The 22,510-nt window shown below is 44.4% G+C and overlaps 1 protein-coding gene across 2 annotated transcripts in view; it reads right to left on the bottom strand.

The window, feature by feature from the left end:
• The window catches only part of LOC120046797 (C-Jun-amino-terminal kinase-interacting protein 4-like), a 58,392-nt gene that overhangs the window by 8,908 nt on the left and 26,974 nt on the right, over positions 1-22,510 (bottom strand). For both annotated transcript variants that reach the window (XM_038992307.1, XM_038992308.1), the window contains exons 4-16: positions 21,950-22,032; positions 12,590-12,734; positions 6,001-6,478; positions 5,704-5,800; positions 5,314-5,450; positions 4,576-4,633; positions 3,993-4,145; positions 3,788-3,845; positions 3,571-3,701; positions 2,917-2,973; positions 713-892; positions 382-514; positions 178-273 (exon numbers count right to left, since the gene is read on the bottom strand). In XM_038992307.1, the coding sequence (XP_038848235.1) occupies positions 178-273; positions 382-514; positions 713-892; positions 2,917-2,973; positions 3,571-3,701; positions 3,788-3,845; positions 3,993-4,145; positions 4,576-4,633; positions 5,314-5,450; positions 5,704-5,800; positions 6,001-6,478; positions 12,590-12,734; positions 21,950-22,032 (1,806 nt within the window). The remainder of the gene's footprint in view (positions 1-177; positions 274-381; positions 515-712; positions 893-2,916; positions 2,974-3,570; positions 3,702-3,787; positions 3,846-3,992; positions 4,146-4,575; positions 4,634-5,313; positions 5,451-5,703; positions 5,801-6,000; positions 6,479-12,589; positions 12,735-21,949; positions 22,033-22,510) is intronic.

Genomic DNA, 22,510 nt, shown 5'->3' with positions numbered 1-22,510 from the left:
TTAGCAGCACACAAGTAAACTACAAATGCATGCTGGGCTGGGCATGGCCTGAGCTTGTGAAGTGAGTGCTACTGGAGCGGGCGAGAAGGCCGAAGCGCCAGCCTTTGGGAAACTCGCTCCACGCGCCAGTCAAATTAGGCACGCTCCACTCCAGCTCACATACTCTGGTATACACACCTTCATGGTAGCATCATTCTCATCCAGTGGTCGGAGGTAGACCGGTACAGGTAGATTCTTCATCTTGTTCTCTGACGTCTGACCACCATTGGCCACCTGTAAAATAAAATTGTGTGGTCAAAATACCTGGAGTCGCTTAACCTAACGTAACCTATATATTAAAAGTCAGCCATATTAAGTAATCCACAAAGAGACTTGAACTACCTTGAATTTCTGTGGCAGGCTCCACCCATAGGCCTGTACCCGGCCGTCCTCTTCCTTCTCAACGTGGGCTTTCACCTGTCTGTACTGGGCTCTCTTCTGCTCCCTACGAGACACCATGTTGCCTGCCTCAGACCTGAACGGGGGGATGCATAAAAAACCTCCCATCTATTCTGGACACACAATCTGGCGTAGATAGATAAATAAACTGAATGGATGGGGGCATGGAGGTGGGGCCAAAGGAGGATTAAATCCTCGATGAGTGAAAGGCTGTATTAATAATTGGGTGGATCATGAGTGAATGGACAGATGAGTAGATGTCTCCAACACTCACTCCTCATTGAGGAAGTCGAAGGCCTTGCTCTTGTCACTGGGTAACTGTTGCAGCGCTGCACTCCTCTTCTTCACAGAGGGCTGGACCTGGGACGAGGGGGCGTTGTACTTCACATTAACTGGAGCCGCCTCCGCCGGCTTCTTAGCTGCTCCGCCACTTGAACTGAACAACCGGCTGAAACTGGAGGACGGAGGGAGGGATGGAGAGAGGGATACAGGGATGGAGGGAGAGAGGGATACAGGGATGGAGGGAGGGAGGGATGGAGAGAGGGATACAGGGATGGAGAAGGTAGAAAGAAAGAGCAGACAGAGACATATATAGAGGGGTGGACAAAGCAGCAGCGGCAGGGTTTAAGGGATAAATATTCAAATCAAGGGTTGATTTACACCCCCCCACCCCCAAGACTACACCAACGACCAAAAGGAGGGTTTAACAGCGAGCCAGTCTCCACTCAGCAATTTTACAGGGGATGGGAGAGCAGGGAATGCATTGGTTAATACTGTAACACGAACCAGGCAGTTAGTATGTCAACACAGAACACAACAGAAGTTACAAACTATTACTGCTAATCCCAGCTCTAGACAACGCTTCTTAAGTAAGAGTGAGATGAGAAGGCTAGATCCAAAAATATCAGGATTCTTTCTGTTTAAGATCAAATATCTACAGTCCATCAGGTCAAAACAGACTTCATGACCCTCTCCATATAGCAGAAAATAGCCTACCCTTTTGATAACAACCTCAGTGTGTCAATTCAGAAATCTGTCCAATCACAGATGGCATACTGCACCTGACTCTGGAATACAACCATCTATTCCACCGTATGCCCTCTTTCTCCTCATCCCAACCCCATCACACACACCCTCCCACATCCCAACACACCTCCTGCACACATATGACAAACAACAACAACCACAGGCATGATAACAGAGACAGAGGGACCAGAGGGCAACAGGAAAGACAAGGGATTTCTTCATAAATAAACATGCATTTAACATTTCACGCACACAAATAAATGCTTTACCCTCTGCCTAAAATATCAGTAAATTATTAGTCAGATGCATTACACCCCTCTCCAACAATACATGTCATTCATAAATGAACCACACACCATAGCCATTCCTACTGAAACTCAACAGGGAGAGCCTGTATTGGGAAATTGCCATTTATAAGACATTTCAGTTAAATATATTTCATATGCGTACTAGGTAGACACACACCTTCTGTTTGTAGGTGAATCGTATTCAAAACGTTTGACAAAGAGGATAAGTATTGGTTTCCCTTGGGAGTTTTCAAAAAATGTGAGCTCACTCCTACTTTAAATGAAAACAAAATGTCACTTAAAGTAAAAAGCCATTCCCTGATCAGACAGGCACTCCCTGCATGTTTTGTTAATGTTGTTTGTTAAAAACCAGATTCAAGAAGACCCTTAGCATGGCAAAAGTTTACCTACACACTGGAGATCAAAACGTGATAAAAAAAAAAATTGAAAACAAAAAGGGGAAAACAAAATCAATGATGGTCAACAATCATCTTTATGACTAGCTTCAGGTATGGTTTGACACCTCTGAGATGAGTGTACGGAGAAAAGGAGAACAAAGAAAGCAGAGACAAAAAAGGAAAGAGTAAAGAAAATTAGATAGAAAGTAGTGGTAGTAGAAAGAGGGATAGTAGAAAAAGAGGGATAGTAGAAAAAGAGGGATAGTAGAAAGAGGGACAGTAGAAAAAGGAGGTGTAGCAGAAAAAGGAGGGATAGCAGAAAAAGAGGGATAGCAGAAAAAGAGGGATAGCAGAAAAAGAGGGATAGCAGAAAAAGAGGGATAGCAGAAAAAGGAGTGGTAGTAGAAAAAGGAGTGGTAGTAGAAAAAGAGGTGTAGTAGAAAAAGAGGGGTAGTAGAAAAAGAGGGGTAGTAGAAAAAGGAGTGGTAGTAGAAAAAGAGGTGTAGTAGAAAAAGAGGGGTAGTAGAAAAAGAGGGGTAGTAGAAAAAGAGGGGTAGTAGAAAAAGAGGGGTAGTAGAAAAAGAGGGGGTAGTAGAAAAAGAGGGGGTAGTAGAAAAAGAGGGGTAGTAGAAAAAGAGGGGTAGTAGAAAAAGAGGGGTAGTAGAAAAAGAGGGGTAGTAGAAAAAGAGGGATAGCAGGAAAGGAGTGATAGTAGGAAAGGAGTGGTAGTAGGAAAGGAGTGATTGTGAAAAAGGAGGGAATCTTACAACTGCCAGATGCTGGATTTCTTCTTGTCTGCGGCGGCAGGGTTCTCTCTAGATGCTCTGAGGGAAGATAACAACATATTTCATGGAGTCGTCACTATTCAGCTGGGGGAAAAACGATCTTGTTACTCAACTAGCTAGAATCGCCAAGGACAGAACGCACTAGAAGGGGTGCATGTTTATCAATAAGAACAATGTGTGGGTGGAACACAGAAGACAAAAACTCTTCAATATGCATCACTTTGTTTTGGAGTAGCTCAGCTTTAAAGGCGCTGCTTGGTCAATCCGACGTCTGCATTGGCGGTCATGCGGCCTCTGCAGAAGTCAGGGCATTCATACTTCTTGCGCTTCACAAAGCAGCGCAGAGCTGTTGAGCAGAGCTGTCGTCAAGTGAGTTTGTGTTTATACAGGACCTCCAGCCGCCACCTACCGTCAACCAATCATGTCAATGTGGAGCTATACGGAGCCCTCCGCATTGTTCCAAAATTTGGGAGGCCCACAGCGGCACTAAATTTGGCCTCTGCATGCTTCCGGAGGCTCCGCAACTGCGTCACACCATCCATACGAAGCCGCCAACCACTTTTTGAATCAAGCAAAAATTGGCTCTTAGTTACAAGATTCCCCTCCTCCCTCTCGCTTCCTCCCCCCTCTTCTCACCGTATCATCTCTGTCCATCGTACAGCTTCCTGTAGCTCCATCAGTCTCTCCTTGTACTGGTTCCTCTCCATGAGGACTCTGGCCATCTCTACCCTGGTGAACCTCTTCCTCTGAGCCGTGGGAACATCCGCCTGCCAGGAGTGGTATCAGCACCCTCATTAGACACGTCCACAAACAACTCACACACACAAACAACTCACACACACAAACAACTCACATCTTCCTCACTGTTCTCACTCTTGGTCTTCACTTTGTCTTCCTCTGCCACCCGAACCCTAAGAGAGAAACACACCATGTGATGAACACACATACTGGAGATGAACACACACAACAGACAGACACTGGAAATGCCTAGGGATCCCATATTAATCTCAACAGGGGAACGAACAGACAGAGAGAAGGAAGGCAGAGTAAAGACTGACCTCCTGAGTTCCTCCTCTAGCTCCTTGTTCTTCTCCTCCAGTCTGGTCTTGGCCTGAGTCACAGCCTCCAGCTCTCCCTGCAGCACCTCCTTCTCACACGACAGCTCATCTACACGCGCTATCAGGTCATTCTTCACCACGTTCAACGCATTTCTGACGCAACCGTGAGGACAGAGATTAGTCAGCATGATCATTAGGCCCTACACCAACTTTCTCTGGGCCACTGTTTCTGCATCCTGGTCCTGGGGACCCAAAGGGGTGCACATTTCTGTTTTTGTCCTAGCATTACACACCTGATTCCACTAATCAACTCATAATCAAAACTTTGATTAATGGAATTGGGTGTTTAGTGCTAGGACAAAAACAGAAATGTGCACCCCTTTGATTCCAGGACCAGGATTCAGAAACACTGCGCTAGGTCTCACTGCGCTAACTCTCTTTGATGAAAGCTAAATCCCTCTGAACGGAAGGTGGCAGTAGTGTGAATTTACTACACAACGTGGGACATTCTTGCTCTGGCAAATTAATAATGTTTCATTGATTTCTTGAGCATGGATGCAGGTGATTTGAAAACACGCCTTACTTGGTCTCCAGCAGCTGAGTGTTCTCATGGATGAGGTGCTCCACTTCACGACCCATACCTTCGAAGAAAAGGAGGGATTAAAAGGAAACATTTTTAATAAGAAATGGGAATTCCTCCAATCTAAAACGGAACGATATAAAACAACATGATACACACATTCCTTCAGTCTTACCAAGAAAGTTCAGGTCTGAGTCTGACACCCATGCTGGCAATGTAAGGTAGAAAACAAAACTGATTAACTTGACAAGATCGTCTTACAGCACGACTTGACTCTATGGGGACTCCACCAGGTCAATATACAGCCTAAAGAACACCTAACCTACAACCTCACTAAAAGGGAGACCCACTGTATATTTTAGTCATAGTTTGGAAACTAAAAAGGGAAAACTAGGGAGAGGGTGATGAGTGATAAGGGAGAAAGTGCAAGGGGTGTGAATGGAATGGTTGATACACACCAGAAAACTCATCTGAAGAGAAGAACCAAGAAAAATATTAAATAATGATATGAAGTATGCAGTATGGAAATAAAGTTAATGTGATAGCGGAGAAATGGCTAATATTTTCTGTAGAAAGGGAAGTCCATCCTAGTAAATATGGCAAGTACACACAAGTGCCAGTCAAGTTTTTGCCATTCATTTGGGACTGAGGTAGAGTTCTCCAGATTTACCCAAGGCGTGGGTATGAGATGATGGTCTTAGAATAGGTGAGAGGCAAGTGTCTAAGGTGGGCGTGTCTTACCAAGCAGGTCGGCCCCCTCGTCCATGTCTGCTATGTCTACTTCCATGTCGGGTCCTGCCGAGGACAGCTCCGCAAACAAAGACTCTGTGTTCCTGTCGAACGCCATGTTTTCTATACCTACTCCTTTAGAAGGAGTACTGGAGAGAGGGATGGGAGGAGGGGGGTGGAAGGGGGGAGAGATGGATGGGGGGAGGGAGAGAGCGGGAGGTCGTCTGAGTGACCACAGCTTCAATACACTGCATCATAAAATAAAATGTTTGTTTTCATATCCGGCTGCAAGGACCAAGCTAAAAGCGATTGTCTGTACAGTTTGACAGATAAATGATGATTGAGTGTTCAGGATAGAGATGCAGAGATGGAGATAGAAACACTAGTTCCTGTTGACCCTACCTGGCGTCTTTGTAGCCACTGAGGTCCATGTCCAGTTCAGGAGTGGACTCTATGATGGACTGCACCTCTGATGACTCAGTGTTATCATCTGCTGCGTCTGGAGAGGAGATGGAATAACATGTTAGAGTACTATCCTTCTGGGACAAATGGGCACGTTTGACATGGTGAATACAGTGGTGAGGCCAATGTGATGCCAAGCACATTTTAGTAGGTTTTCTAATGTAACAAAATCCAAGTCCCCCAACATAGCCAATCCCCATGTTATCTCAGTTTATGCCCTGTAGCTACAGTACTGACCTGTGAGAGGTCCTGACCCTCCTGTGACTCCTGCTCCTCTCAGCTCGGAGTCCTGTCCCTCCTGTACTGTGGTGTTCTTACTGCTGATGTTCTCTGGCTTCCTGTCGCTTCTGTCCAGGTTCCTGGTCAGACCCTCACCCACTTCCTCTAACTCTTCCTGGTGGGGCGTGCCCACAGATGCCATGGCAACATCAGACACGGAAGTAGACATGGGAGTGGCCGACATAGACCCGCCCCCTTGACTGGACATTGGGGGGACAGATTTTGAGCCGCCGCTTTGTGTGGACATTGGGGTAACCAACTTTGAGTCCACCCCTTGAGATGAAATAGGGGTACCGGATTTGGACTCTCCTTGAGAAGACATCAGGGTGGCCGATTTAGAGCCACCTTGTTGCGAGGACATTTTGGAGCCTGCTCCTTGCCTGGATATGGGGGTTCCCGACTTGGAGCCTCCACGGTTAGCATTTGACATCTCATCCTACCGAAGAGAAAGAGGAGGAAGAATAAATTAAATAATGACAGATGGTCAAGGGCTATATCTCAAGTCAGCTTCTTTCTCTCAAAAAGGAATAAGCATATTTGAAAAAAAGTTAGCCAATGCAACAAAACCATTAATGCTCAGTCAAAAGGCAATGGTTTAAAGGCAATGGTATAAAAGTGCATAAAACAAACCAAGAAAACTGAATGCAGTTTAAACCAACCAGAAAAACATCTGAATTAAAATCAAAGTCGTTAGATCACACAGTTAGAAAACAAAACAACAAACATGTTGTAGTATATTCTACAGCTAAGGCTAGTTGATTGGGTTGAAGTACAGCTGGTGCTCTCTATGTATTAGTAATCCTAGCAAGCCGACTGAACCCCTGAAAGACTGCGATGCATCTGAAATGGCACCCTACTCCCTATATAGAGCACTACTTTTGGTCAGAGCCCCATAGGGCTGAAAGTAATGCACTACATAGGGAATAGGGATCATTTAAATTTCAGCCCCACAGTCACACCCCGGTCCAGGTGAGTAACCTGCTTGGATTGCATGCAGCTGGCAATGTACTATGATCTATGGTGGCATAAAGGCTAGATTACGCTTTTATGAGACGACGTCGTCGTCGTCGTCAACAACACAGCTATTACAGGCCATAAAAACAACAACGCGGTAGTTTGGACCTGGTTCTGTTCAGCCTGCTGATTGGCCGAAAGCCTCTGCCATCTGCTTGGGGAGTCTGGCACCCCCAACTGGTTAAGAGAAAAATTACAACGAAGGCCTGTTTTAGAGCAGCGATCACAACTGGCCACATAATCAAAACACAGAGGTATAAAGATTACAAAGGGGGGGGGGGGGGGTGGGGGGGGCAATCAGAAGAGATAGAACAACAGATTTATGTTGAAACAAGATTATTGCAAAGTCATTAATTCAGTATCTATCTATATATACACACTGAACAAAAATAAAATGCAACATGTTTCATGAGCTGAAATAAAAATGTATTTACAGCCCTGTTGGTGAGCATTTCTCCTGTGCCAAGATAATACAGCCACCTGACAGGTCTGGCATATCAAGAAGCTGATTAAACAGCATGATCATTACACAGGTGCACCTTCTGTTGTGGACAATAAAGGGTCACTTTAAATTGTGCAGTTTTGTCACAACACAATGCCACAGGTGTCAAAACACCACAAGTTGAGGGAGATTGCAATTGGCATGCTGGCTGCAGGAATATCCACTAGAGCTGCTGCCAGATAATTAAATGTTAATTTCTCTACCATAAACTGCCTCCAATGTAATTTTAGAGAATTTGGCAGTACATCCAACTGGCCTCACAATCCCAGCTACCAAGTGCCCTCCAAGGCCCACCCATGGCTGCACCCCTGCCCAGTCATGTGAAATCCATAGATTAAGGCCTAATGAATTTATTTCAATTGACTGATTTCCTTATATGAACTGTAACTCAGTAAAATCTTTTAAATTGTTGCAGTTCAACTCATCCCAAACAGGTTGAGGTCAGGTGATTGTGGAGATCAGGTCATTTGATGCAGCTCTCCATCCCACTCCTTCTTGGTCAAATAGCCCTTACAAAGCCTGGAGGTGTGTTGGGTCATTGTCCTGTTGAAAAACAAATGATAGGCCCACAAAGCACAAACCAGATGGGATAGCGTATTGTTGCAGAATGCTGTGGTAGCCATGCTGGTTAAGTGTGCCTTGAATTCTAAATAAATCACAGACAGTGTCACCAGCAAAGCACCACCACACCACCTCCTCCATGCTTCACGGTGGGAACCACACATGAGGAGATCATCCGGTCACCTACTCTGCATCTCACAATGACACGGCGGTTGGAACCCAAAATCTCAAATTTGGACAGATTTCCACTGGTCTAATGTCCATTGCTCGTGTTTCTTGGCCCAAGCAAGTCTCCTCTTCTTATTGGTGTCCTTTAGTAGTGGTTTCCTTGCAGCAATTTGACCATGAAGGCCTGATTCACGCAGTCTCCTCTGAACAGTCGATGTTGAGATGTTTCTATTACTTGAACTCTGTGAAGCATTTATTTGGGCTGCAATCTGAGGTGTAGTTAACTCTAATGAACTTATCTTCTGCAGCAGAGGTAACTCTGTGGCGGTCCTCATGAGAGCCAGTTTCATCATAGCACTTGATGGTTTTTGCAACGGCACTTGAAATTTAACGGATTGACTGAACTTCATGTCTTAAAGTAATGGACTGTCGTTTCTCTTTGCTTATTTGATATGAACTTGGTCTTTTACCAATAGTATACCACCCCTACCTTGTCACAACACAACTGATTGGCTCAAACGCATTAAGAAATTCCACAAATTAACTTTTACCAAGGCACACCTGTTAATTGAAATGCATTCCAGGTGACTACCTCTTGAAGCTGGTTGAGAGAATGCCAAGTGTGTGCAGTTTCCATCAAGGCAAAGGGTGGCTACTTTGAAGAATCTCAAATATATGTTTATTTGTTTAACACTGTTTTGGTTACTACATGATTCCAAGTGTTATTTCATAGTTTTAATGTCTTCACTATTATTCTACAATGTAGAAAATAGTGAAAATAAAGAAAAACCCTTGAATGAGTAGGTGTCCAAACGTTTGACTGGTACTGTGTGTGTGTGTACACTCCCATTCAAAAGTTTAGGGTCACTTAGAAATGTCCTTGTTTTGAAAGAAAAATCAATTTTCCCCCCATTAAAATAACATCAAATTGATCAGAAATACTCCATAGACATTGTTAATGTTGTAAATGACTACTGTAGCTGGAAATGGCTGATTTGTAATGGAATATCTACATACAGTGCCTTGCAAAAGTATTCATCCCCTTGGCGTTTTTCCTATTTTGTTGCATTACAACCTGCAATTTAAATTGATTTTTATTTGGATTTCATGTACTGGACATCCACAAAATAGTCCAAATTGGTGAAGTGAAAAAAATAACTTATTTTAAAAAAAATCTAAAATAAATTAAATGGAAAAGTGGTGCGTGCATATGTATTCAACCCCTTTGCTATGAAGCAACTAAATAAGATCTGGTGAAACCAATTACCTTCAGAAGTCACATAATTAGTTAAATGAAGTCCACCTGTGTGCAATCTAAGTGTCACAGGATCTGTCACATGATCTCAGTATATATACACACACCTGTTCTGAAAGGCCCCATATTCTGCAACACCACCAAACAAGGGGCACCATGAATACCAAGGAGCTCTCCAAACAGGTCAAGGACAAAGTTGTGGAGAAGTACAGATCAGGGTTGGGTTATAAAAAAATATCAGAAACTTTTAAACATCCCACGGAGCACTGTTAAATCCATTATAAAAAAATTGAAAGAATATGGCACCACAACAAACCTGCCAAGAGAGGGCTGCCCACCAAAACTCACAGACAAGGCAAGGAGGGCATTAATCAGAGAGGCAACAAAGATAACCCTGAAGGAGTTGCAAAGCTCCACTGCGAAGATTGGAGTATCTGTCCATAGGACCACTTTAAGCCGTACACTCCACAGAGCTGGGCTTTACGGAAGAGTGGCCAGAAAAAAAATAAGCAAACACCAAAACGCATGTGGGAGACTACCCAAATATATGGAAGAAGGTACTCTGGTCAGATAAGACTAAAATTGAGCTTTATACCATCAAGGAAAACACTGTCTGGCGCAAACCCAACACCTCTCATCACACCATTCCCACAGTGAAGCATGGTGGTGGCAGCATCATGCTGTGGAGATGTTTTTCATTTGCAGGGACTGGGAAACTGGTCAGAATTGAAGGAATGATGGATGTCGCTAAATACAGGGAAATTCTTGAGGGAAACATGTTTCAGTCTTAGATTTTAGCCCTCATTTCTCAGAGCAAGAATAGACTGACGAGTTCAGAAGAAAATTCTTTGTTTCTGGCCATTTTGAGCCTGTAATCAAACCCACAAATGCTGATGCTCCAGATACTCAACCAGTCTAAAGAAGGACAGTTGTATTGCTTCTTTAATCAGCTCAACAGTTTTCAGCTGTGCTAACATAATTGCAAAAGGGTTTTCTAATGATCAACTTGAATTAGCGAACACAACGTACCATTGGAACGCAGGAGTGATGGTTGCTGATAATGGGCCACTGTATGCCTACAGTTGAAATAGGAAGTTGACATACACTTAGGTTGAAGTCATTAAAACATTTTCAACCACTCCACAAATTTCTTGTTAACAAACTATAGTTTTGGCAAGTCGGTTAGGACATCTACTTTGTGCATGACACAAGTAATTTTTCCAACAATTGTTTACAGACAGATTATTTCACTGTATCACAATTCCAGTGGGTCAAAAGTTTACATAGACTAAGTTGACTGTGGAGGTCCACCATTTTTTTCTGAGGTCTTGGCTGATTTCTTTTGATTTTCCCATGATGTCAAGCAAAGAGGCACTGAGTTTGAAGGTAGGCCTTTAAATACATCCACAGGTACACCTCCAATTGACTCAAATGAAGTCAATTAGCCTATGAGAAGCTTCTAAAGCCATGACATAATTTTCTGGAATTTCCAAAGCTGTTTAAAAGGCACAGTCAACTTAGTCTATGTAAACTTCTGACCCACTGCAATTGTGACACAGTGAAATAACCTGTCTGTAAACAATTGTTGGAAAAATGACTTGTGTCATGCACAAAGTAAATGTCCTAACCGACCTGCCAAAACTATAGTTTGTTAACAATACATTTGTGGAGTGGTTGAAAAATGGGTTTTAATGACCCCAACCTAAGTGTATGTAAACGTATGACTTCAACTGTATATACATACATATATATACACACACGTATGGATGTAAATATACACACACAATTGTTTATTCCTGGCGAGACACGCTTTTAAATGGGTAGTTGTTGGCTTAATGACTGGAAGTCTATGGGAACACCCACCAGTACTGAAAACAAATCCTATGGGAAACACTGGTGTGTTTGCAAACTTAAGACAGATAGAATTGGCGGGGGAGAGGGAGAGAGAGAAAGAGGGAGAGAGAGAGGGGGGAGGAGTGTAACCAAAAACTGTAAATCTTTGGGAAATGTCGAATCGGAGGTGTCACACAAAGGCATCCCTGTGAGTCTGAACTGTGGGAGCCTGATGAAAAGGCAGTGTGTGTGTGATAAATAGTCAGCGTGAGAGATCCACAGTGACACCTCTATTGTGCCCGAGGCATCTAAAGTGAGAAAGAGACCGTTTAGTGGGATCAGGGATAGAGAAAGCAAAGGTTTGATAGGGAGGATTATGTAGAAAATATGATTAGCAGCAGCCAGGACTGAGCTTCAACATGAGTAGATGAAACTTAAGTGCCAGTCCCATATCTTACGTCAAATGTTGTCTTGCAACTACCCCCGTGTAGAAAAATATCACAACAAATGAATACTTAAAATCAGCCCATCATGAATGAGTATTCATGATAGACCTTTTCTCACAGCGTGGTTTCTATGGGCAACTGTGGGGAGGTTCTAGCGTGGCCCCGGCAAAAAGCAGCCCTTCGGTCTGCTCAGACACTCTGTCCTGTATCTCTGTTAGACTCTTCCCCTCTTCTCTCGCTCCTCTGTTCCCCTCTTCTCTCCCTATCTCCTCTGTTCTACTCTTCCCCTGCTCCTGGCCCCGAATGGTACCACTTCCTATCTCCCCATGGGCCCTCAGCCACACACAGACACACTCATACCCCACCCCCCTGCTTAGGCATTCTAGGCACACTAATTCAAGTCTCCCTCTCAATCGTGCTTTGGTACTGCAGACACACTGAATCAAGCTTCCTTTTCAATAAGCCTTCCCGTCCTCCGGCAGGGTGACGGGTTGAAAGCGTATGTTTCCACAGACACAGAGTATCTACTCTGGGCCAAATTACCCCTGCCTTACGTCACCCCTCAGAGTTCTGGGAAATGCTAAGAGGAGAGGAGGCATGGGGGATGGTCAGGTCTGAGGGTACGGTCATTCATCTTAGATTGCAGACTTAAACCACTTTGTACTCACACAGTGAATTTGTGAAAAGTCTGTCCAAAACAGTGGCTGCATGTTAGAACAACGTTGGCATCTGAGAAAAGCGATTGAAAGGTGGGAAGTAGATTGTTACCTTAAGGCTGGTGTTGGAGTGAGGGTGGCTCAGGTCGTTATATCTCCAGGGTTCAGACGGCGTTTCCACGGTTTCCCTCTGCGGGTCAGAGGTCAAATCACTTCCTGGTAACTGGAATAACCCCATGGAGATGGGACGTTCCTTCCTGGATTGAGAGAAAGAAGAGGGGGAGGAATATTCAGTATTGACAGAATACGGGAGAAGAGATGGATTGTTGATTGCTGGTCTCATCTCCATGGGGTTATTTTTTCCCTCATTTGCACTTTCTGTGAGTCATAGAGCTATGAACTTAAATCCGTTTTTACCTCATTTTTACTAGAGGTTGACCGATTATGATTTTTCCATGCCGATACCAATACCGATTATTGGAGGACCCAAAAAAACTGATACTGATTAATCTGCCAATTTTTATATATATATATATATATATATATATATATATATATATATATATATATATATATATAATGTATTTGTAATAATGACAACTACAACAATACTGAATGAACACTTATTTTAACTTAATATAATACATAAATAAAATCAATTTAGTCTCAAATAAATAATGTAACATGTTCAATTTGGTTTAAATAATGCAAAAACACAGTGTAGGAGAAGAAAGTAAAAGTGCAATATGTGCCATGTAAAAAAGCTAACGTTTAAGTTCATTGCTCAGAACATGAGAACATATGAAAGCTGGTGGTTCCTTTTAACATCAGTCCTCCATATTCCCAGTTAAGTTTGACTATTGGATGTTCTTATAGGCACTATAGTATTGCCTAATCTTGGGAGTTGATAGGCTTGAAGTCATAAACAGCGCTGTGCTTCAAGCATTGCTAAGAGCTGCTGGCAAACGCAGGAAAGTGCTGTTTGAATTAATGCTTACGAGCCTGCTGCTGCCTTCCGCCGCTCAGTCAGACTGCTCTATCAAATATCAAATCATAGACTTAATTATAACACAGAAATACCAGCTTAAGGTCATTAATATGGTCAAATCTGGAAACTATCATTTCGGAATCAAAACGTTTATTCTTTCAGTGAAATACGGAACCGTTCCGTATTTTATCGAACGGGTGGCAACCCTAAGTCTAAATATTGCTGTTACATTGCACAACCTTCAATGTTATGTTGTAATTATGTAAAATTCTGGCAAATTAATGACGGTCTTTGTTAGGAAGAAATGGTCTTCAGACAGTTCGAAACGAGCCAGGCGGCCCAAACTGCTGCATATACCCTGACTCGGCTTGCACTGAACGCAAGAGAAGTGTTACAATTTCCCTAGTTAATATTGCCTGCTAACATGAATTTCTTTTAACTAAATATGCAAGTTTAAAAAAATATACTTGTGTATTGATTTTAAGAAAAGGCATTGATGTTTATGGTTAGGTACATTGGTGCAACGATTGGGCTTTTTTTCGCGAATGCGCTTTTGTTAAATGATCACCCGTTTGGCGAAGTTGAAGTAGGCTGTGATTCGATGATAAATGAACAGGCACCGCATTGATTATATGCAACGCAGGACAAGCTAGTTAAACTAGTAATATCATCAACCATGTGTAGTTAACTAGTGATTATGTTAAGATTGAATATTTTGAATAAGATAAGTTTAATGCTAGCTAGCAACTTACCTTTGCTCCTTGCAGCCACCAGGTCCTTTTGATGCTGCACTCGCGTAACAGGTGGTCAGCCTGCCACGCAGTCTCCTCGTGGATTGCAATGTAATCGGCATCCAAAAATGCCTATTACCGATTGTTATGAAAACTTGAAATCGGCCCTAATTAATCGGCCATGCCGTAATTATATCCTCCTGATTCCTGCTTACAAGCAAAAAATAAAGGAGGAAGTACCAGTGACTCGCTTAATATGGAAGTGGTCAGATGACACAGATCCTACGCTGCAGAACAGTTTTGCTAGCACAGACTGGAATATGTTCCGGGATTCATCTAATGGCATTGAGGAGGCATACCACCTCAGTCACCGGCTTCATCAATAAGTGCATCTACGACGTCGTCCCCACACGTACATATCCCAACCAGAAGCCATGGATTACATGCAACATCCGCACCGAGCTAAAGGCTAGAGCTGCCGCTTTCAAGGAGCGGGACACTAACCTTTCGGTTACTAGAACAATGCTCTAACCACTAGGCTACCTGCCGCCCCACAAGGCTGCAGGGACAGACGGATTACCAGGACGTACTCAGAGCATGTCTGGACCAACTGGCAAGTGTCTCGTTGACATTTTCAACCTCTCCCTGACCGAGTCTGTAATATCAACATGTTTCAAGCAGACCACCATAGTCCCTGTGCCCAAGAAAGCAAAGGTAACCTGCCTAAATGAATACCGCCCCGTAGCACTCACGTCAGTAGCCATTAAGTGCTTTGAAAGGCTGGTCATGGCTCACATCAACACCATCATCCCGGAAACCCTAGACCCACTCCAATTTGCATACCATCCCATCAGATCCACAGATGACGCAATCTCAATCGCACTCCACACTGCCCTTTCCCACCTGGACAAAAGGAACACCTATGTGAGAATGCTGTTCATTGACTACAGCTCAGCATTCAAACACCACAGTGCCCACAAAGCTCATCACTAAGCTAAGGACCCTGATCCCTGATCCTTGATCCTCAACACGGGGGCCACTCAGGTGTGCCTGATTAGACCCCTCCTATACTCTCTGTTCACCCACGACTGTGTGGCTAAGAACGACTCCAACACCATCATTAAGTTTGCTGACGACAAAAGTGGTAGGCCTGATCACCGACAATGATGAGGTAGCCTATAGGGAGGAGGTCAGAGACCTGGCAGTGTGGTGCCAGGACAACAACCTCTCCCTCAATGTGAGCAAGACAAAAGAGCTGATCGTGGAAGAGGATGGAAAAGGAGGACAGAACATGCCCCCATTCACATCAACGGGGCTGTAGTGGAGCGGGTCGAGAGCTTCAAGTTTCTTGGCGTCCACCTCACCAACAAACTATCATGGTCCAAACACACCAAGCCAGTCACGAAGAGGGCACGACAACACCTTTTCCCCCTCAGGAGACTGAAAAGATTTGGCATGGGTCCCCAGATCCTCAAAAAGTTCTACAGCTGCACCATTGAGAGCATCCTGACTGGTTGCATCACCGCCTGGTATGGCAACTGCTCGGCATCTGACTGTAAGGCGCTACAGAGGGTAGTGTGTATGGTCCAGTACATCACTGGGGCCAAGCTTCCTGCCATCCAGGACCTATATACTAGGGCAAAGACTCCAGTCACCCAAGTCATAGAGACTGTTGTCTCTGCTACCGCGCGGCAAGCGGTACCGGAGCGTCAAGTCTAGGTCCAAGACGCTCCTTAACAGCTTCTACCCCCAAGCCACAAGACTGCTGAACAATTAATCAAATGGCCACCCAGACTATTTACATTGACACACCCCCCTGCTACTCGCTGTTTGTTATCTATACATAGTCACTTTACCGCTACCTACATGTACAAATTACTTCGACTACCGGTACCCCCTATATGGCCTCGTTATTTTATTGTGTTACTTTTTATTTTTTTACTTTAGTTTATCTAGTAAATATTTTGACCATTTATTGAACTGCATTGTTGGTTAAGGTCTTGTAAGTAAGCATTTCACTGTAAGGTCTACACCTATTGTATTTGGCGCATGTGACAAATAACATTTGATTTGAAAGAGTTTCAAAAAGGTATTGACGGTATTGAAAAACCCTCCCGTGGCTATTTCTAAATACCCCAGTACACGGTACACCGCCCAAGCCTACTTTGAACATCAATGGAAGTGGAGCTCAATATTAACCCACCCACATCAATGAGGAGCTAACAGTAAAGTAGCATAGGCAGAAACAATGACTTCCATGTTAAAAAGAGAAAGCTGTACTTAATAGCAGACCATAGACAATCGACACCCCACTATGGAGAGACAGAGAGAGACAGGCCTCACTGCCTGCCATTGGACATAAACTGGAGAGAAGCTTTAACTAAAAATCAACTATATTTTTTCAACTCTCAAAGAAATATCCTAAAACCAAAAACAGCATACAGCTTTGACAGGTCCCTCTTGTAAAGGATATTTATCAAATGGGATTAACTGTATAAATAAATGATACATTAACGTAAATAATATGTAATGTTAGAATGGATGAGTGTGTCTGAGTATCTACTGTCTGAGAAGGTTCTCTCACCTGACCTACTTTCAGCCTGCAGAACCATAAAGCCTGGCTGTCTGTTACAAACACAGCATGGTAACCACATGTTAATATAATGGCAACTGGCTTTACCCCACGGGAAGTAAACAAGCAAGGGAAAGAGGGATGAGGTGGAGTTAGAGGGGTAAGCAAGCAGATAAATGTACAAGTGATTTCAGCAGAGAATGGACAGCGTGAAACAAGGAGAAGATGAGGACAGAGTAGGAACAGAGAAAGAGCAGAGATGGAAAAGAGGACAGGAAGGAGAAAGAGATAAACACACCCATCCCTTTCAAAGAGTTACCTTCAGGAGTGAGGCGACTTACAGTAGGCTGCGTTTCTGTCTCTCTCTCTCTCTCTCTCTCACACACACACACCACACACAGGGTCGTACAGTACCTGTTGGGTCGTGACAGGGCGGGCAGGGCAGGGAGGCCAGTAGAGACAGAGTAGTGCACCAGCAGCAGGACAGACAGAGAGACCAGCACGGCAGAGTTAATGACCACGGCCCCCCCCACAAAGCCAAAGACAAACAACAGTATACGCCCCGGGCTCATGGCCCTCCCTGAACATGGCCCAGCGCCCCACACTGCCGGGACCAGGGGAAGGGGGCTAAAACGCACGCCTCTGAAGCTTTTACACACTGTCCCTGGATCTCAAAGCAAAGAAGTATAATCCCCTTGGTGTCTGTCGACAAATTACACCTGACATACACACGGTCTGTCGCTGACTGCTGGAATGAGAAGAATGGTCAGGTACAGGAGATCTGGTTGAGTAGAGCGGTCTCGAGCTATGTGAGCTCAGACCAGCAGGCCAACGAGCGACGGCCACAGAAACAACAGCAGCAGCAATCCCATTAGCAGCAGCGGTGGTGGTGGCGGCAGAGAGACAGAGCAGCAACTGCTACTGTAGAGTGATGCCGGCTTCAGTTCAACACTACTGTGACATCATCCAGAGAGAGAGAGAGAGAGGGGGTGGACACTGGCTTCGCAGCGGTTTTCCCTTTCTCCACTCTTTTGATGTATTGTATCCTCTTTCTGTCAGACGATACTCTTGCTTGTCCTTTCTTTGCTAAGATGCGACACTGCTCCCGCTGTACAGTCTAGAATTCTCGCTCTCCCCTCCCTCTCTCTTCCACCCCACCTCCCTACCCCCTTATCCCTCCCTTTCGGATGCTGAGGCAGCATTAGAGCTGGTAACATATGCCTCCTCCCAGCTCGATGCTGATTGGCTGAGCCAGGGAGAGACTGGGGGGACAAACCTGTGGATACTGGCAGCGCCTGCTACTAATGAAAGACTGGAGGGCTGCTGCCACACACATAATACATAATGTAACACCTGTGTTAGGGGAAATCGCTGAAAATCACAAATGAGTGCCTTATGAACAAACACAAAATGTTTAAATCTGTTTAAATCTAAAAAGCAATCTGCTTTGATGTAGTGGTCAAAGTAAACATCCCTCTCTAGACCGTTCAAACGGAGGCTTATCCAGCGTGAGACCATGGCCTCTTTTCACTGCCGTTTCACTCACTATTCTGATCTGCTCAGCAGACTAACACACTACAGCTCTGAAACCCTCTAATCATCACACTGAGATTACTGCAGCTGACCACTGACAACTTCTAGCTGGTTTATATACAACAGAATAGTCCCACTCAATCTCTATATCCCAATCTTCTCTTCATCCTCCTCCACTCCCTTCAACTCAGATCCACTAAAATGTCCTCACCTCCTATCCTCTCCTCTTTTGCCTGCCCTCTCCCTCTGCCCTGCTCATCCCATCCTCGCTTGCCCTCTCCCCATCCCATCTCCTCTCCCATCCCCTTGCCTGCCCTCTCCTCCTCCCATCTCCTCTCCTCTCTTCTTCCCTCCATCAGGTTCTGACCTACATTGAACTGCCTGTGGAGAGCAGCAAGCATAGGAGTGTTGCCTGCAGTGATGAAGCACCTCACATCAACTTACTCTCTCAGGGTGAGGAGCCAACTATGCCAATGAATCTTGATGTGCCATACTGATACGGACACTGTACAGAAAAATACAAAAACACACGCTACCCAGGATGTACTGGCCACAAACCAGCAGTGTATTTGGGAAACCCTGCTATATGATACTGTACACGCAGTGATTTTGGCATGGGACTTTGATAGTTGTATACCAGTCAAAAGTTTGGACACACCTACTCATTCAAGGGTTTTTCGTTATTTTTACTATTTTCTACATTGCATAATAGTGAAGACATCAAAACTAGGAAATAACACATATGGGAAAAAAAAAAGTGTTAAACAAATCAAAATAAACTCCTCTCACTGTAATAAAAGTCCTCTCACTGTCAACTGCATATATTTTCAGCAAACTTAACATGTGTAAATATTTGTTTGAACATAACAAGATTAAACAACAGACAAACTGAACAAGTTCCACAGACATGTGACTAACAGAACCTGAATAATGTGTCCCTGAAAAAAAGGGGGGGGTCAAAAAAGTAACAGTCAGTATCTGGTGTGGCCACCAGCTGCATTAAGTACTGCAGTGCATCTCCTCTTCATGGACTGCACCAGATTTGCCAGTTCTTGCTGTGAGATGTTACCCCACTCTTCCACCAAGGCACCTGCAAGTTCCCGGACATTTCTGGGAGGAAATGGCCCTAGCCCTCACCCTCCAATCCAACAGGTCCCAGGCGTGCTCAATGGGATTGAGATCCGGGCTCTTCGCTGGCCATGGCAGAACACTGACATTCCTGTCTTGCAGGAAATCACGCACAGAGCGAGCAGTATGGCTGGTGGCATTGTCATGCTGGAGGATCATGTCAGGATGAGCCTGCAGGAAGGGTACCACATGAGGGAGGAGGATGTCTTCCCTGTAATGCACAGCGTTGAGATTGCCTGCAATGACAACAAGCTCAGTCCGATGATGCGGTGACACACCACCCCAGACCATGACGGACCCTCCACCTCCAAATTGATCCCGCTCCAGAGTACAGGCCTCGGTGTAACGCTCATTCCTTCGACGATAAAACGCAAATCCGACCATCACCCCTGGTGAGACAAAACCCAGACTCGTCAGTGAAGAGCACTTTTTGCCAGTCCTGTCTGGGCCAGCGACGCCGGGTTTGTGCCCATAGGCGACGTTGTTGCCGGTGATGTCTGGTGAGGACCTGCCTTACAACAGGCCTACAAGCCCTCAGTCCAGCCTCTCTCAGCCTATTGCGGACAGTCTGAGCACTGATGGAGGGATTGTGCGTTCCTGGTGTAACTCGGGCAGTTGTTGTTGCCATCCTGTACCTGTCCCGCAGGTGTGATGTTCAGATGTACCGATCCTGTGCAGGTGTTGTTACACGTGGTCTGCCACTGCGAGGACGATCAGCTGTCCGTCCTGTCTCCCTGTAGCGCTGTCTTAGGCGTCTCACAGTACGGACATTGCAATTTATTGCCCTGGCCATAGTTGCAGTCCTCATGCCTCCTTGCAGCATGCCTAAGGCACGTTCACGCAGATGAGCAGGCATCCTGGGCATCTTTCTTTAGGTGTTTTCAGAGTCAGTAGAAAGTCCTTTTTAGTGTCCTAAGTTTCATAACTGTGACTTTAATTGCCTACTGTCCCTAAGCTGTTAGTGTCTTAACGACCATTCCACAGGTGCATGTTCATTAATTGTTTATGGTTCATTGAACAAGCATGGGAAACAGTGTTTAAACCCTTTACAATGAAGATCTGAAGTTATTTGGATTGTTACGAATTATCTTTGAAAGACAGGGTCCTGAAAAAGGGACGTTTATTTCTTTTGCTGAGTTTATATTTTATATTTTTGATTCTTCAAAGTAGCCACCCTTTGCCTTGATGACAGCTTTGCACACTCTTGGCATTCTCTCAACCAGCTTCACCTGGAATGCTTTTCCAAAAGTCTTGAAGGAGTTCCCACATATGCTGAGCACTTGTTGGCTGCTTTTCCGTCACCCTGCAGTCCAACTCATCCCAAACGGGTTGAGGTCGGGTGACTGTGGAGGCCAGGTCATCTGATGCAGCACTCCATCCCACTCCTTCTTGGTCAAATAGCCCTTACAAAGCCTGGAGGTGTGTTGGGTCATTGTCCTGTTGAAAAACAAATGATAGTCCCACTAACCACAAACTAGATGGGATACCGTATCGCTGCAGAATGCTGTGGTAACCATGCTGGTTAAGTGTGCCTTGAATTCTAAATAAAATCACAGACAGTGTCACCAGCAAAGCACCCACACACCTCCTCCTCCATGCTTCACGGTGGAAACCACACATGCGCAGATCATCCGTTCACCTACTCTGCGTCTCACAAAGACACGGCAGTTAGAACCAAAAATCTCAAATTTGGACTCATCAGACCAAAGGACAGATTTCCACTGGTCTAATGTCCATTGCTTGTGTTTCTTTGCCCAAGCAAGTCTTCTTATTATTGGTGTCCTTTAGTAGTGGTTTCTTTGCAGCAATTCGACCATGAATGCCTGATTCACACAGTCTCCTCTGAACAGTTGATGTTGAGATGTGTCTGTTACTTGAACTCTGTGAAGCATTTATTTGGGCTGCAATCTGAGAGGCAGTTAACTAATAATATTATCCTCTGCAGCAGAGGTAACTCTGGGTCTTCCGTTCCTGTGGCAGTCCTCATGAGAGCCAGTTTCATCATAGCAGTTGATGGTTTTTGCGACTGCACTTGAAGAAACTTTCAAAGTTCTTGACATTTTCCAGATTGACTGAACTTCATGTCTTAAAGTAATGGACTGTTCATTGAGCTGTTCTTGCCATAATATGGACTTGGTCTTTTACCAAATAGGGCTATCTTCTGCATACCACCCCTACCTTGTCACAACACAACTGATTGGCTCAAAAGCATTAAGGAAAGAAATTCCAAAGAAAAACTTTTAACAAGGCATACCTGTTAATTGAATTGCATTCCAGGTGAAGCTGGTTGAGAGAATGCCAAGAGTGTGCAAAGTTGTCATCAAGGCAAAGGGTGGCTACTATGAAGAATCTCAAATATAAAATACATTTTGATTTATTTACTACATGATTCCAAATGTGTTATTACATAGTTTTGATGTCTTCACTATTATTCTACAATGTAGAAAATAGCAAAAATATTGAAAAACCCTTAATTGTAGGTGTGTCCAAACTTTTGACTGGTGCTGTAAATGACCTTACCTTGATCTGCTTGTGCTTGTGTCCGAGGGTGTCTCCAGCTGGTGTTTGGTACGTTCCAAGTGCTCCATGTAACTGTGGATCATCTGCATGGGACATACCACAGGGGGGGGGGGGGGGGGGGTAGCGTGGACAGGGAGTGTCACTATTCGAATACATTGTTGAAGATGGCCATGATGCCTACTGTTTCTTATGGGGTTTTGTATCCATATACAGCTGGAACAGACAGCCTCCTGGCATGTGGGGTACCATGTACAGCTGGGATCATGTTCTCTATGCAGGCCAGAGAAGTTTGTTTTGGCATCTGGGCCAATGTAATGTGTTAGTAATACATTATGGAAAACAGACTTTAGACAGACTGAGTTGAGGCAACATATTTAAATGTAGGGAGTCTCTCTCAACAAGTTTGCCCAGTACAATGGAAAAAAATGGAACAGTCTCAATCACAGATGGGGTCAATTCTGAAAGTAAACTAAATTCCAATTCCAATTTTTCCTAACTGAAAAGCATTGGAAGAGAATTGGAATTTCATTGTAATTTCTGAATTGATATGAAATTGATCCC

The sequence above is a fragment of the Salvelinus namaycush genome, chromosome 4, assembly GCF_016432855.1.
Source record: "Salvelinus namaycush isolate Seneca chromosome 4, SaNama_1.0, whole genome shotgun sequence".
NCBI lineage: Eukaryota > Metazoa > Chordata > Actinopteri > Salmoniformes > Salmonidae > Salvelinus > Salvelinus namaycush.
Note: the sequence above shows the minus strand (reverse complement) of the source record. Positions and strands in the feature narration are given on the sequence as shown.